General features: G+C 43.4%; 1 protein-coding gene across 2 annotated transcripts in view; it reads right to left on the bottom strand.

The window, feature by feature from the left end:
• Positions 1 to 16280, bottom strand: part of STIM2 (stromal interaction molecule 2) — a 90566-nt gene that overhangs the window by 3010 nt on the left and 71276 nt on the right. Inside the window, exons 5-11 of one of the 2 annotated variants that reach the window (XM_075858876.1) lie at positions 13316 to 13431; positions 13053 to 13230; positions 12080 to 12257; positions 9309 to 9476; positions 7063 to 7163; positions 5160 to 5398; positions 1446 to 1683 (exon numbers count right to left, since the gene is read on the bottom strand). In XM_075858876.1, the coding sequence (XP_075714991.1) occupies positions 1446 to 1683; positions 5160 to 5398; positions 7063 to 7163; positions 9309 to 9476; positions 12080 to 12257; positions 13053 to 13230; positions 13316 to 13431 (1218 nt within the window). The remainder of the gene's footprint in view (positions 1 to 1445; positions 1684 to 5159; positions 5399 to 7062; positions 7164 to 9308; positions 9477 to 12079; positions 12258 to 13052; positions 13231 to 13315; positions 13432 to 16280) is intronic. The other variant, XM_075858885.1, reaches the window with a different exon arrangement.

Below are 16280 nucleotides of genomic sequence, written 5' to 3'. Positions count from 1 at the left end.
GCGAGGGCCAAACGACACATTACGGCGGAGCAGCTCACCGTGAAAATTAACCAGGGGGCTACCATATGAGAGACTAAACCAGTTCAGCAAACACTACTGCATATGGGGCTCTGAAGCGGACGGATGGTCACTGCTCCACTGCTAACAAAGGTGCATCGGGGAAAAAAGGCTTCAATTTGCACGGCCATATTGGAATTGGACTACCGATGATTGGCAAAGGGTTGCCTTCACCGATGAGCCACATTTTCTGTTTCATTGAATGGATGGACGTTGGCGTGTCAGGCGAGAAACAGAGAACAAACAGCCTGCAACCATTCCTGGAAGAGCACAAGCTGGTGGCGGCAGCGCTCTGGTCTGGGGATGTTTTTCATTATATTCTCTGGGCCAATCGCCCATGTGGAAGGCACTCTGAACCGATTTGGGTATGAATCCATCGTTTCAGATCATGTCCACCCATACATGCTGTTTGTCTTCACTGGGGCAGATGGAATCTTCCAGCAAGACAATGCGACATGTCACACGGCTAGAAATGTTCGACAGTGGTTAGAAGAGCACGACCAAGACTTCCAAGTACTTCCCTGGCCCCCTAATTTGCCAGACTTGAACCCAATTGAGCATATGTGGGACCACCTCAATCGTCTTGTTCAATCTATGGATCTTCCCCCATGCACTCTCCAGCAAATGTGGGGTGCACTGCAGTCAGCATGGCGCCAGAGACAACCTACCAGCACCTTATTGCGTCACTCCCAGCCCGTCTAGCTGCTGTCCGTGCTGCACAAGGCGGTTACTCTGGATATTAGCTGCTGGTCATAATGTGACTCTACTGTGTATAACTCTGGAGTTCAGGTCAACGCTGGATTGGCGCTGTACAGATAGCGAAGAAGGTAAAATTGACATGCCAATCCCAATCTCAGGCGGCAGTATTCATCAGTTTATTCTTTATATAAATTTAGATGGCAAAACTATTTCAAGTTTAGATTAGTAGTGTATTATTTTGTGTGCAATGCAATGAACTAAATTGCACAGAATTTACACCACACAATAGTAATACAGCAACATCTTCTCAAATGCACAAGCAGAGGTAGTGATTAGTCGCAGTAAGAGAGTCCACACAAAAGCAAGCAACAGTTCACCCCAAAAAATGTTGGAGCACAAAATAAATTATTTTTTTTTTTGTCAAAATGGTTGCAAACATGCATAAGTAGTAACGTATTTCAAAATCGCCTGGTACGAGGGTTGCGGTCTATTTCTTAAGTTGCCCAACATTACTGTTGGCGCTCTGGTACAGACTTCTTTAACCATTCACCAGATCTTCCGTGTGACCATTATACATGGGTGTGGGATTTGTACTTGCTTCTGTGTTGATGTGAATTCCAGGTAGATTATTGCTACTATAAGCTAGTGAGAGGCATTTATATATATATATATTTTTTTACACAATCTACCTTTTATGTATATTAGCGTGACTTAATTTCTCATACCACTGCTTTTCTGCAATGAAATATATTGCATCCTCTTCCTCCTCAGTGCGGTAAAGAGCAGGACAGCTCGATACCGACAGAATGTCTGGATCAGGTGACTGCAGGACGTGCTGAGACTTGGGGGAAGGTGGAATTACATTACGTCGAGGACGACACATGCTGCTGCTCCGTGCCAATGTTCCATGAGTTTTTAGAATGGAACCTTCAGAGACAGAAAGGGAATTTTAATCACATAAAAGAAAGAAAACAAGAGACCTTTTAATGTGCAACATTAGATCATATCATAAAAAACACCCAGAAAGCAGTTTACAGGAAAGTATTACATCGACTACTATCTAAACATTTTGCATGTAAGCATTGTAACTTATTCATACCAAAATAATTCACTGCTGGACAAGATCCAGAACATTTTCAGGCTGCAGCTTCTGAGTACTACATTTCTTCTGCGTAGTTTGATTGTGTGGACACTAGGGGGCTCTCTAAACAAGTTCAATTGTACACAGGGCTTATTTGTATTACATACAACCTCCAAATCTTTATCTGCAGATGAACTGGTTGTCTGTATCATAATACCTCGTTTGTGAATGCACATAGTGAAATAAACTGCAATTCCCAAAATTTAAGGAAGTCAATTAATAAATTAAAAGGAACTCAAAAATGTTTTGGGGAAATTCATTCATATTTATCCAGGGATCAACGGTGGATAAAAACTTTCTTCTTTTTTAACTCTAAAAATGGTTTGGTATGGTCAGCCTGAAGATATGTTCTCTTTTAGACAGCCAGTGGTAGGGAATATGGTTGATATCTGCCAAGCCTGTGTGCAGGGCCAAGTTAGAGACACGACCATCTACCTCACATGCTTTCAGAAATTCATGTAGGTCAATTTGGGGAACAGGGGTTAGAACAAAACACTGGTGCTGTCCATGAGTTGGGGACCCCACTGATGCCCAGAATAATGAACCTGTAATACTTGATAATGCCCCCAACCCCCTTTGGAGTTGGCCAGAAGTTATGTAAAATGGCAACGAGAAACAGGTGAGCAGCAGAAAGAAGTGGCGTTTCACTTTCATCCCCGGCATTGGTCGCGCTCCCAACACACACTGTAACGGACCATATCCAAATACCTTACAGACTGTGGGGGCGGGAATTTATTAGGTTTACACAGGAGCCGATAATTACAGGTCGATCAGCGCTTCTTTAAAGGCCCTTTACACATTCCAATGTCGTTATTACGATCGTTCTTTCCCATGCCGCTTACATAATGTCGACCGCACATTCTGTTTACACCGGGAGATATGCTGCCGAGAACAATGATTTTCTGAGCAGCATAAAAGATTAAATCAGCCGCCGAACGAGCATTTGCACGATCACTGGCCCGTGTAAATGGGACTTAATACTAGCGTTTTATATGCCAGTTTTAAAAGAAAATTGGGGTAAAATGCGGCTAAATTTATTAAGAGACACACCTCGTAATAAGATAGGAGCATCTCTGGCTGGAGTAGATTTGCGCCATAATTTACGCCAGTTTCTGGTGCAAATTCTGATCAATTTGTCAGACCATGGGTGGCCCCCGGCCTCGGCCAAGCCCTGGTCACTTTTTAGAAAAGTGCTGTGAGTAGCAACAAATGGCACAAAAGACTACATTTTTACCACAATTTACGACTTTTGTACCATTTGTGAAAACCAGCACAGGAAAGTTAGTAAAATCCTCCTGCATGCCGAGTGTGGGCCCCGATTACACAACTGAAGGCCACGCACCCAGCACACCCATGAGAACGCACTGAATGGCAGAATTTTCAAATGCAACACCAAATGCAGTACATCCCACTGAAGTTCCACGTGACTGCCACATTAGTACGGTGGGAAACAGCGGAGGGTCACAGAACAATAAATGTGAATGAGGATCAAAGAAATAGCTCAAATTTTCCCTTTCAACTGAACTGGAGTTCAGGTTTGTGAGAGGAGCGGTCAGCTCTCCAGACAGGTCAGTAAAAACTTGTATTCCCCATTAAATAACAATCCTGGAGCATTTTTGTCATTCCTCTGTTATTCCTCCCGGAAAAGTCTGAATAAATTCACAATTGGATGTTACCACTCCCCTCCTCAATGTGGTTTGTCCTTACACAGTCTGACACTGTAGAAATCAGTGCTGATAGTCTCAGAATGGAGGAACACGCCATTAAAAAAGGGGAACGGTAACGTCAATGAGTTCATACATTTCCAGGAGCAATAACAGAGGAAAAACAATGCATGAATTCTAAGAAAAGATGCTCCAGCATGGTTACTTCATGGGAATACAAGTATTTACTGAAACAGACATGCCAGGAGAGATGACAGGTCTTTAATTCAGAAGGAGATTAGAACATTTGTTAAGCACAGAGTAACTTGATATTTCTTATATTAAAAAACAAACAAACCATTAATCCGTTATCTGGTTACAGCCAAGTCTTTTGTGTGCAAGTCCTACATCAAGTGTTTCAGCAGCAGAAAAAAAAAAGTGTATCAGTAATAATCTATTTGTCTACAGATGAAAGCAATCCAAGCCCTCCCTGAGTGTACGTGACTTCCTAACATCCAGACAAGAACAGATTCCTCATTACTTATAAATGACAGGAGTCGCATAGAACAATTGTTGAGGGATGGAACGTGTCAGAATAAAAAAAAAACTGAAGTATTTATGGATCTAAAGGAGACCTTCCCGAAGATATTAATGAAACAGCTTTTAGTGTACGTTAAAAATGTGAACAGTTTTCTAATATCGCACTTCTATGTGGAGATCTACCGGTAATCACCTGGTACTACAGGCCTATAAGCGTGAGGCTGCACTACTGAAAGATTCCAATGACAACATGAAAAATAATCACCGGGACTTTACCTACTTTTTTAAGGGCAATCCTGAGAAGTATTTATTCCAGACACTGTCCTGCAAAAGCACATAACGGCCAAGATTACCCAATTCTCCTTGTGTCTGGCCCCACCGCACATGGCTTCTTGGTGCTGGCTGCCAAGAAGTCATATGTGGCGGTGCTTAGAGCTACTGAAGAGAAGCCAGGAGCAGGTATTAAAGGGTCTGAAATCATTTTGGGGTCTGGTCTGATTTAAAAAGAGGTAATCCGGGCTTCATAAAAACTGTAACTTTAACAGCAAACGGCGTCGGAGATCACGGCTGTGGCAATCCTCTCCCTCGATTCGTCCCCATTGTAAGGTCCTTACAGTAAGGACAGTATACCGGGAACATTTTTTAAAAATAATTATATTCTTGCAAACCCGGACCCATGTAAACCCCCCCCCCCCTGACAAACTCCACCCTATAACAAGCCACGCTCTGATAAACCACGGTCTGCCAAAGCCGAAGTGTCCCTAGAAAAGGAATTTCAAAAGTTGGCATGACCTGTCCGGTTTGTATTTGTCAGGTGCAACTTAGTTATACGGCACGCGTTTACGGTCATTATTTATTTCTGACAGTGACAGGTCTAATAGCAAGTGTACATGGTGCTTATGTGATAAAGGGATTCATCATTTCCAATGCGAACTAGTGGAAAAATAGCTGCAAATTATATCATGTAGCAGCACGGAAATTACTGGACATGTGATGTGGTTTCCAAAAACTCAATACATAAGGTACATCTCCGGATGAGGAGGGGTTATTCCTTATAGACGGAAGGAGAGCGTGCATACCATGGAACTGGGAAATGATTGGAGGCGTATCTTCATCCAAATCATCCACCCCACCAGCTATCGGGTAAGGAGGAATAGAGACCCTGGGCATAACCACCCAACTGTGGTCAGAGTAAAGTGTAGATGTCAGGTTTGGCAAACCAGAATTGTGCACGATCTGAAAACCACACAGCTTCTCAATCTGTTGCCATCGAAAAAGTCGCTCCCGCAGACACGTGGTTAACTCAGAAAGTGCTTTCCTGTGGAAGACAGATTCAAAACGTCAATGAAGATGGTCAGACTGGCACTTAAAGGGAACCGGTTATCAGTTTTTACCCCTCTACATGACCTAGGGCATGGTGGGACCACTTTAAAGAACTTTCTGAACATATGCCCGTTTGTCCCCGGTAGCGCAGCATACCTTACAAAAATATACCTCAAAACGTTCCGCTTTTGTATGTAAGAGAGGCCTGAAATGTCAGCTGGTTTACTCCGCTCAGAAGTGTCGGCAGTTTTCATCTCTAACCCAAGCAAACAGGAGGTGTGAGCCACGGTCTTCTCCAAATCTGGACTGACGCATGCGTGGAAGGGATTTAAAGCCTCTACCCACAACAGGTTAAAAGTGAAATCCCGAACACTGCCAAGAGGAGTAAACACCCATTGGACAATTGAGGCATTATTTACATACAACAGATCTTAAAACATTTTATAACGGTATGCTACGCTACCTTGGACAAACAGCCATACATTTAGAAAGCGTGGTGGGACCACTTTAGGGGGTAAAAACTGACGACAAGTTCCCATTTACTGAAATACACAAATAAAACAAACTGAATGGAGCAGAGTTTATTATATAGCACAACTTTTCATGGTGTCACCATGTCTTACCTGGTTGTCCGATTTTAGCAAATAAATGCAGAAAAAATAAAAAGGTATAGAATTTTCCAATCTACTTTCTGTATTAATTCCTCAAAGTTTTCAATATTTCTGCTTGCCATCACTGAATAGTCACTTTTGTTTGCTCCTTGGGAAAAAAAAATAAATCTGTCCGTGGCCATGTAATAGAGACACAGATGCTCAGCTTGTTAAAAGACACAGCTCTGATACACATACTGTAACGAGCGCTGCAGCTTTGTGTCCATCACATGACCATGAACAGAATTCTATCCACTGGAAGTAAACAACGAAAGTTCTTATGGAATGACAAAAAGCAGAGATCTTGAAAACCGTGACGAATAAAAACAGAAAATATATCTGAAAATTGTACTACTTTTCACTATACAACCAATAACATTTATTATCAAAACCCAGAATACTGCTTTAAATGACAAACTCAGCTTTACTAGGCGATCCTTCACCAGATATTTATCAGCTATATATAGTGTAATATAGATACAGAATTAGAAGGTGTATTTCGACAATAGACATTTATGACATATTCACGGGATAAGCCATAAATGTCTGATAGATGAGGACCCCCACTGAATAGTAGAACAGGGGTCTCGTGTCCCTGTTGCTCCCTAGAACATGTCTGTCAAAAGGAGGAGACAAGGGGACCCCCTACAGCTATTCTATAAATGTCTATGGCCGGAATACCCTATTCCTTACAGAGCTCCTGTGTTGCTGTCCTCAAATCAATGTGGACCATAAAGGAGAAAGTCGTGGTGAGAATTGACATAACTGTATATTAGTTGGTGATGTGCTTTATATTGTCCCATGAATCAGCAGGCACCCAGCAGTTACTACTAGGAGGTGAACTAGTCAGCGAGCCTTCCAATGACTGATGACGGTATCAAATTTGTTCTGCTCATTTCGGAAAGGGCATTTTGTTAATGACAATTTATAACAAAACACAATAAAATTAATAGTCAAATGTAACCCAGACACAGAGTTCCACTTTAACTGTAATATTAACAGAACTGACTTTGCTTCAAGAATTTTATGGTCCACCTCATCCAGCGACGAGCTGTGCGCAACATGCAATGTTCCAAAAACCGTGCTCCTTTTCTTCTTTATTTTTTCTGCCTAGAAGAGAAATAGAACACAGGTAAGCAGGACACTACCGGATGAGCTGCTCGGGTGAAAGATGAAGCCGCTAGGAAACACAAAATTGTAAGAATTGAATACTCTAATAATGTTAACTGAATAGGACATTTATCTTGTGTTGACCACAAGCATTAAAGGGGAACTCCAATGAGGAGTACATCAACCTTAGACTAGCAATGTAGGAATTGTATTAGCCAGTCCTCACAATGAAGTGCGCCCTCCCTCCCATGCTTGGAGTTATTCCCATCTCACACATTTATGGCATATGTAAAGGAGCTTGGACCACACCTATCTAGCGATCGAGGGTTCCACTGAACTCCCGATCCCGCCTCATTCGTATTCAGGATGAGCAGAAAGGAGATTGTGCTTGCGTGCGGCTTGCTCCAATATGTTCTACGGAAGTTATGAAAAAAGACGAGCAAGTGCTGCTCAGCTGTTTTCGAATGGCCGTTTGCCAACAGTTATTCATGGCCATGTATAAAAAATAAAAAGATGTTTTTCATTTGTCAGTTTTTTTTTCGTCCCAAACCGCCTGAAAACACCACAGTGCCCATGTAGATAGTGCTGCAATGTCCCTGTAGATAATGCCCACATAGTGCCCACAGTAGATAATGCCCACATAGTGCCCACAGTAGATAGTGCCACAGTGCCCCCCTGTAGACAGCACGCCTCCCTGTAGACAGCACGCCACCCTGTAGACAGCACGCCACCCTGTAGACAGCACGCCACCCTGTAGACCGTGCAATTCTAGCTCACTGTAGGAGCGGAATCCCTCGGGCAGGCGATTCCTCATAGACAGAGCCCTGACATCTCTGTCCATATATGGACAGTGATGTCAGAAGAGCAGAATCCCCTGCTAGAGCGTACTCTCTTGCCGGAGCGGGGTCTGGCCGCAGGGGATTGCGCTCCTACAGGGAGCTACAGTGGCGCGCTATCTACGGGGGTTGGACGGGGGGCTTGCTATCTTCAGTCAGGGGGTGCTAGCTAGAAGACTGAAGTCCCCAGCCAGAGATCTTGCGATGTTCTGGCCAGGGATTCCATTGTTGAAAGCCCGACATCACTGTCCTTCTATGGACAGTAATGTCAAGAGCCTCCCCAGGCTCAGCGATCAAAGTAGCGTTGTGGACGGGGAGCCATCGGCTAGGATCAGTTTTTCCCGCCGTAACAAGGATTATTTCCTAAAAAAACAGCCGGTAAAAACTGATCCATTGACTTCTATGGGAGCAGTCTGGCCATGAAAACGGCCAAAAATAGGACATGTCCTATTCTTTGACGGCCAATATTCAATAATGTTAACTGAATAGGACATTTATCTTGTGTTGACCACAAGCATTAAAGGGGAACTCTAATGAGGAGTACATCAACCTTAGACCAGCAATGTAGGAATTTTATTAGCCAGTCCTTACAATGAAGTGCGCCCTCCCTCCCATACTTGGCGTTATTCCCATCTCACACATTTATGGCATATGTAAAGGAGCTTGGACCACACCTATCTGGAGATCGGGGGTTCCACTGAACTCCCGATCCCGCCTCATTCGCATTCAGGATGAGCAGAAAGGAGATTGTGCTTGCGTGCGGCTTGCTCCAATCTGTTCTATGGAAGTTATGAAAACAAACAAGCAAGCGCTGCACAGCTGTTGCCGTAACTCCCATAGAACAGAATGAGACGCGTGAATGCATGACCACCACTCCTCCACTGAGTCTCGACCTTGGATTAGCGGTCCCGTTCCGAATATAGCTTCGGGTCTCGGAGCTGTAACCTGCATCCTGTGGATATGTCATAAATGTTTGAGATGGGTAGAAGTCTCTAATTGATTTACCAATATTTTGGACTAGGGTCACTTGTATTATGGTTGTAAAGCAGAGGCGTCAGAGCGCACGGAGTCCCACAGTATGCAAAACTTAATGCAATAACCGATCAAACTAAAACTGCAATAGAGAAGTTTACAACAAAAGTCATCGTGCACCCCTAATCTTCAAGATCATGGCTGTCTGACCACATTGTTTAGGACCCACTTAGAAGGCCCTACGTGATAATGGGCTATAAAAACTCCAGTTTTCAGCTGTTCAGCATCATACACAAATCAATGTGATAAGAAGGGTTCTCGCTCCGAGTTGCATTACCTCCTCTTTAGCTATTGCAAGTTGCATTTCTGCATGCTGCTTCTTGATGTTATAGTACTGTACTTCCACCTCATGCGTCAGCTGCAGCCATTTCTGGAGCGTATCCGGGACAGACCAGTTACTTCTCAATTCAAACTCCTTTTCGGCTTTTTTCAATGCCATGCGAACCTGCAAATATCAAGAATGTGCCTCCATTTTATAAAAAATTTGAAAAATATGGTGACTTTCTTCTATAATTATCCAGCATGCATTAGCAATAATTTTTAATTGCGATAAGTAACTGGCTAGTCCTTATTAGAAAATAAAGTTTTACACCATGCCCACACATAATATGCCATATGATGGTAAAACCACTTTAGTAAGTCTGACTAGTGAATAATATATATTTGCCACAAAGTTAGACTTGAACTACCTGAAGTAGCCCCCAGAAGACGCAGAGTTCTACTCTGCGAAACGCGCGTCAGAATAGGGACAGTAATATTCTAATAGCGCAGTCTTGCTAAAATTAGGAAATCATAGCTCCTACAAGTGCGGCGTGCAAGACACGAATATAGAGAAGGTCCAGGAATACTTACCGGAAACCATCATCCAGCACAGCCAAATATACTATCCTCATGTACGGCGCACAAACCACACGCTATATAGAGATTAAATATAGCGGACAGACCGTGATGTATTCTCTAGTGGCTAACAATACAACACGATCTCTCTGCACATAGCCCGGCTACATCCTGAGAGGGGATGGTGACTGCAACATCAAGACTGTGAAAAGGGGATTCACAATACAGTGAAAGTATATTCCCTCTACATAACAGAAATACATTTTCTATAGTAAAAAAAAAAGTGACAAAGACTGAATAAAAACTGACCCCTACAAAAATGCTGTATCTAAAGAACAAAAATAACACAATGAAGAGAATGACTGGGCTGTATAAACATACTGGGGACATTCAGCCCATTATATAAACCAGTACCCCAAATCCTGCAGGTGATACAATTTAATGGTTACCGAAAATACATTTTAACACACACCAATAAAAGCTTAAAATCAAATTATTGCTTCACTTTCTTCCTTTTCTTTCCCATTCCTATACAGAATACGAGTCTTTATTGGTGGTGAACACCTGATGCAATAAATACAAAATATCTCTAGGGCCATAGTCACACGAAAGTGAAAAAAAATGGCCATTAAAAACTGATCAACGGTCAGTTTATGCCCATTTTTCATCAATGTGTCTTTACATTCTTTATCCATTTCCAGTCCGTCTCTAATGGCCGCTTGCCATCCGTTATTCATGGCCATTTAAAAAAATTATTAAAAAAAGGATGTTTTTCATTTGTCAGTTGTTTTTTTTGTCCAAAACCCCTGAAAACACCACAGTGCCCATGTAGATAGTGCTGCAATGTCCCTGTAGATAGTGCCACAGTGCCCACTGTAGATAGTGCCACAGTGACCACATAGTACCACAGTGCCCACATATAAAGTGACAGTGCCCATTGTAGATAATGCCAGTGCCCACATAATGCCACAGTGCCCATGTAGATAGTGCTGCAATGTCCCTGTAGATAGTGCCACAGTGCCCACTGTAGATAGTGCCACAGTGACCACATAGTACCACAGTGCCCACATATAAAGTGACAGTGCCCATTGTAGATAATGCCAGAGCCCACATAATGCCACAGTGCCCATGTAGATAGTGCTGCAATGTCCCTGTAGATAGTGCCACAGTGCCCATTGTAGAAAGTGCCAGAGCCCAGATCGTGCCACAGTGCCCATTGTAGATCGTGCCACAGTACCCATGTAGATAGTGCTGCAATGTCCCTGTAGATAGTACCACAGTGCCCATTGTAGATAGTGCCAGAGCCCACATAATGCCACAGTGCCCATGTAGATAGTGCTGCAATGTCCCTGTAGATAGTGCCACAGTGCCCATTGTAGATCGTGCCGCACGCCCCCCGTTAGACAGCACGCCACCCTGTTAGACAGCACGCCACCCTGTTAGACAGCACGCCACCCTGTTAGACAGCACGCCACCCTGTTAGCTCACTGTAGGAGCGGAATCACTCGGGCAGGTGATTCCTCATAGACGAACTCCTGAGATCTGTCCATATATGGACAGTGATGTCAGGAGAGCGGAATCCCCTGCTAGAGCTTACAGGGGATTCCGCTCCAGAAGTGGAATCCCATGCCAGAGCGCGGTCTGGCCGCAGGGGATTGCGCTCCTACAGGGAGTTACAGTGGCGCGCTATCTACGGGGGTTGGAAGGGGGGCTTGCTATCTTCAGTCAGGGGGGTGCTAGGTAGTGGGAGGGGTGCTAGCTAGAAGACTGAAGTCCCCAGCCAGAGATCTTGCGATGTTCTGGCCAGGGATTCCATTGTTGAAAGCCCAACATCACTGTCCTTCTATGGACAGTAATGTGAAGGGCTTCCCAGGGCTCAGCGATCAAAGTAGCGTTGTGGGCGGGGAGCCCTCGGCTAGGATCAGTTTTTCCGACCTTAACAAGGATTATTTCCTAAAAAAAAAACAGAAGTCAATGGATCAGTTTTTACCGGCTATGGGAGCAGTCTGGCTGTGAAAACGGCCAAAAATAGGACATGTCCTATTCTTTGACGGCCAATATTCATAGGCCGTTAAAAAAACGGCCATGTGAATACACCCATGGAACTTTATTGCTCTGAAAACGGCCGTTAGAAAAACAGCCATCACACGGACGTTTTCACTGTCGTGTGAATGTAGCCTTAGTGTAACAATCACATAACAAGTGAAATACCTGAACTAGTTCCTCCTCTGCATACTTAAGTCTACTGAGTTCACATTCTGCTCCTTCCCTCAGTTCTCGGAGGCGCTGAGCTTCCCGCTTCGCGTCGCTGATTTCGTCCATTAACTTGCGCTCCAGATTTTGTTTTTCTACAGCAACAGTCCTGTTTTCTTCCTGGGCTCTTTCTAACCTTAAAGAGAATAAACAAATGTAAAATTAATATAGCAGATAATACACGAGAACAATAGTGAGGAGGATAAAGAAATGAATATCACAGCTTCTTATTCACATTTCTCAGAGGTTCTTGGTATGAACGCGGGAAACCGGACAAAAAAAATTCTCCTAACTAGTACTGCAGCGTTATCTAGTTTCTCTCAGGGTAACCAGCCCGTTGAGTGCATAAGAGTGACCCCAGGTTCCTGACCTGTGAAACACCAATGTGCATGTAATGAACTGTAGTGCCCTGGCTAGAATGCTTGCAGACTATGCAGCCATAAATAGAATAAAAAATCCAAATGCGCAATAGATGTAACAAAATATGTATGGTGTTTATATCAACATCTGGGTGAAATCTTTTCCATTGCTACCAATTGTCCCTAAAATATAAAATTATGTTATCTAGTATGATGTTCCGCAACAAATAATACATAATAAAGTCATCGCGGTCATCTCCAAAATCACCATGGTCCTGGAGAAGTCAAATACACCACTGAAGGTACCCACCACCGCCTGCAGCACCGTGCCACACTTTATATAGTGGTGTAGAATAGTAAAATATAATGTACTGCATTTGCATGTAGAGCGTCTGTACGCCGGTGAGCCAAGAATTTGCATTAGGATGGAATATTGTTTTAAACACGCTTTCAGGTTCCTGCTCTTCACATGCAAAGCGGAAGCTGAGAGGGCGCCATGACGAAATACCAGAGAAAGACAACAAATTGTTGTAGTTTTTTTATATCCCAGTGAGGACCACGTCAGTTCTTACCTTTCCTGCAGCTCCAGAAGACTTATCTCAGCCTTCTGTAGTCCTTCTAAATCTTTCATCATCTGTGATATATGCTCTTTTGAAGTCTTGTTCTGTGTATAGGCAAACCAGCATCCACCAACACCAATCACTATAGAAATAGTCAGTACAAAATCCTTCACCCAGTTATGAGGGGGGCCTGTAAAGAAAAGAATGGTTTCATAAGTCACAAAGCATGAAGAAACGCTCGCTGCCATGTCCTTATGAACAGTCTTCATACACACGTGTTAATGGCCCAAACAGAACAACATCCAACGCCTTCAGGTGAAGTTTTTGTCTGTGGCTTCGATCACTGATCTTCAGGTGCGAGATCATAAATAGCGGCTCGTTCACAGCTATTCTGTTTGCAAAACAGAAGAAAAGCATATTTTATTGTAAGTATATTTATAAGTGCTTCCCGTTTACATTGGATCACATTTAGAAGAACAAGATTATGAATACTGGCAATGCTACACACCATTCCTCTGTTATTTTATATTTGGTTGACCAGTTCAGTCTCCTAAAAATCTTTACAGGACTGAAAAAAAAAACAAAAAAAAAAAAAAAAACACAGAAACGGGCACCAGGTCATTTGGTGGTCAGGCGCTTCCACCTGGTGATAAATGCATGGAGCTGGACGTCACCATTAGCATCAAGCTCCATCTCTTCCTAAGGAAGCGGACACAGACCACAACCATCGGGCAATGAGAGTGCACTGTGTGTCATTTCAGAGTAGGGTCCTGCAGTGACTACTTGGAGGCCGTCCTCCTGGGACTACTAGGAGGGAATCTGGGTTGGTGGAGGCCAAAGTTTAAAAACTGTATTGAATCTTAAAGCTTCACAAATAGCTTCCTGAAACGTTCACCACCCAAGAAAGTGCATGCATTATTCTCTTGTTTGTTCAATTGCTCAGATAAACAATGATGTCTTCATCCAGGTATTTCTAACAGGTTTCTTTCTGAAGTGATTACATAAAATGACATATGAAACTTGCACAATAGTGAAAGAACTTGCGAAAGGCAGTGAAATCACGATTGCGACGGAACTTCAATTGTTTCTTTGAGTTTTCGCTATTTGTCGTCAACTGGAAAGCAACAGGTAACCCCAGCCTTAAACTTAGTAGCGGATGTGAATAGGTGCGTACATGTCAGTTAACTGTAAAATTCTTGAATTCCTTGACGCATTATCTAGTACAGGTACGTGACAAGCGCCATAGGAAAAATGGAGTTCCCTCACGGGCTGCGCTCCATACTCGGCGGGTGTCAGCTATGTATTACAGCCGACACCCGGGACTAACGTACAGGAACCGCGATCGCGCTGTTTCTGGCCATTTAACCCCTCAAATGCTGTGTTCAATCGTGACCGCAAAATCGAAAAAAGAAGGGGACATCTTATAGGTGCCCCCACAATACAATCGGGGGTGCCGATGTTAGTCATGGCAGCCCAGGGGCCTAATGAAGGCCCCCAGGACTGCCTTCTTGTAACGCCCATGGCCACGGACCGTCGGGATTACTCACCTCCCGACAGCCGCAGCCATGGATCTGTGAGCGCTGGCCCACATCTCCTCAAGAGACGCCAGCATTCACTTGCATTTCACTCTGCGGTGTCCCGTAGGGTGCGCGCGCGCACGTTCGTGCCTGGCCTTAAAGGGAAAACTATGTTTAATTAGCCCATGATCACCCTGGACTATAAGAAGGGCCCTGCAACTTCCTTCATTGCCTGAGCGTTGTTGTGTTTACCCGTGTTAGTCTGTGCAAATTGTCCCTTAGTGTTTTCCAGTTCCCAGTGTTCCCATACCTGCTACTTGTATCCTGTGCTACCTTGTTCCTGTGCCATAGAGAGTTGGAGTCGTGTTGTGCCGTATACTACGCCTGCGGTGTTACACCGTGCCTGGTGTCTGCCGGCTGCCAAGGTCCCATCTGAGCCTAACCATTGCTACTATGTGAATTACCACAAGTATCCTTATTCGTACTACAGACATTGACTTAGTATCTTGTTGGCCAGCTGTTATCCCGCTGCGGCGGTACGTCCCAGTGGGTCCACATACCCATCGTGACACTTCTGCTTGCCTCTGGCACGGCTTGACAGAAGCCCGTACAAATGACAATATACTGCAATACATTAGTATTGCAGTGTATTGTACCAGCGATCTAACGATCACGGGTTCAAAATCTCTAGGGGGGGCGAATAAGATGTGTAAAAAAAATTAATGAAGAAAAAAAAAACTATTAAAAGTTTAAAAAAAACAAAAAATTTTCCTCTAAATTGATGTAAAAAATAAAATTAACAAAATTGGCATCACTGCATCCTTAAAAGTCCGAGCTATTATAACATACCATTATTACACTCGCACGGTAGACGCCGTAAAAAACTAATTTTAAACCGCCAAAATCGCTGTTTTTTGGTCACCATGGCTCAAAAAAAAAATTCATAAAAAGTGATCAAAAATCATATATGCAAAAAAAGTGGTACCGATAATAAAAAAAACTACAGCTCGTCATGCAAAAAATAAGTCCTCATACCGCTCAATCCACAGAAAAAAAAAAGTTATGGCTCTCAGAACGTGGTGTATAAATTTGGTATCACCGTAATCTAATTGAGCCGCAGAATAAAGTTGTAATTTTACCGCACGGTGAAAGCCGTAAAAAACCAAAAATGTAGGAATCTGTTTTTTCCAATTTCAGCCCGCAAATAATGTTTTTTCCAGTTTCCCAGTACATGATTTGGTAATTTTAATTAGGCCATTAGAAACAACTTCTCCCAAAAAAAATAAGCCATCATGCCACTCGGACAGAAAAAAAAAAAAGTTATGCCTCTTCAGAGGCGGGGAGTTAAAAACGAAAAAAAAAAAAAAGGCTCAGTCCTTAAGGGGTTAAAGTATATGACACCGTTGCACTGAATTATTTTTTTTTTTTATCTACTTCTCCTGACAGGGCTTACGTAATCTGGGCCATTGGTACAGCCATTTCTCCAGGCCTGGAGTTGTCCTGTTGAAAAATTGCTTCTGGGACACTTTGGAGAAATGGGCGTACCAATGGTTCCACGGCCAAATCAATGTAACACCGAGCGGTTATTATACCTGAAAAGTAGACTAGAGGGGTCCGGCTACCGTACCTTATGCCACCGCACACCATAATCCCAGGAGTAGGACCGGTGTGACGTTCCCTTGTGAGGGCCTCTTCATGGAGATGCCCACTTGGTCTCCAAAGC

This window comes from Rhinoderma darwinii, chromosome 1 (genome assembly GCF_050947455.1).
Source record: "Rhinoderma darwinii isolate aRhiDar2 chromosome 1, aRhiDar2.hap1, whole genome shotgun sequence".
In the NCBI taxonomy this organism is placed as follows: Eukaryota; Metazoa; Chordata; class Amphibia; order Anura; family Rhinodermatidae; genus Rhinoderma; species Rhinoderma darwinii.
This window is presented reverse-complemented; position numbering and strand designations above follow the sequence as displayed.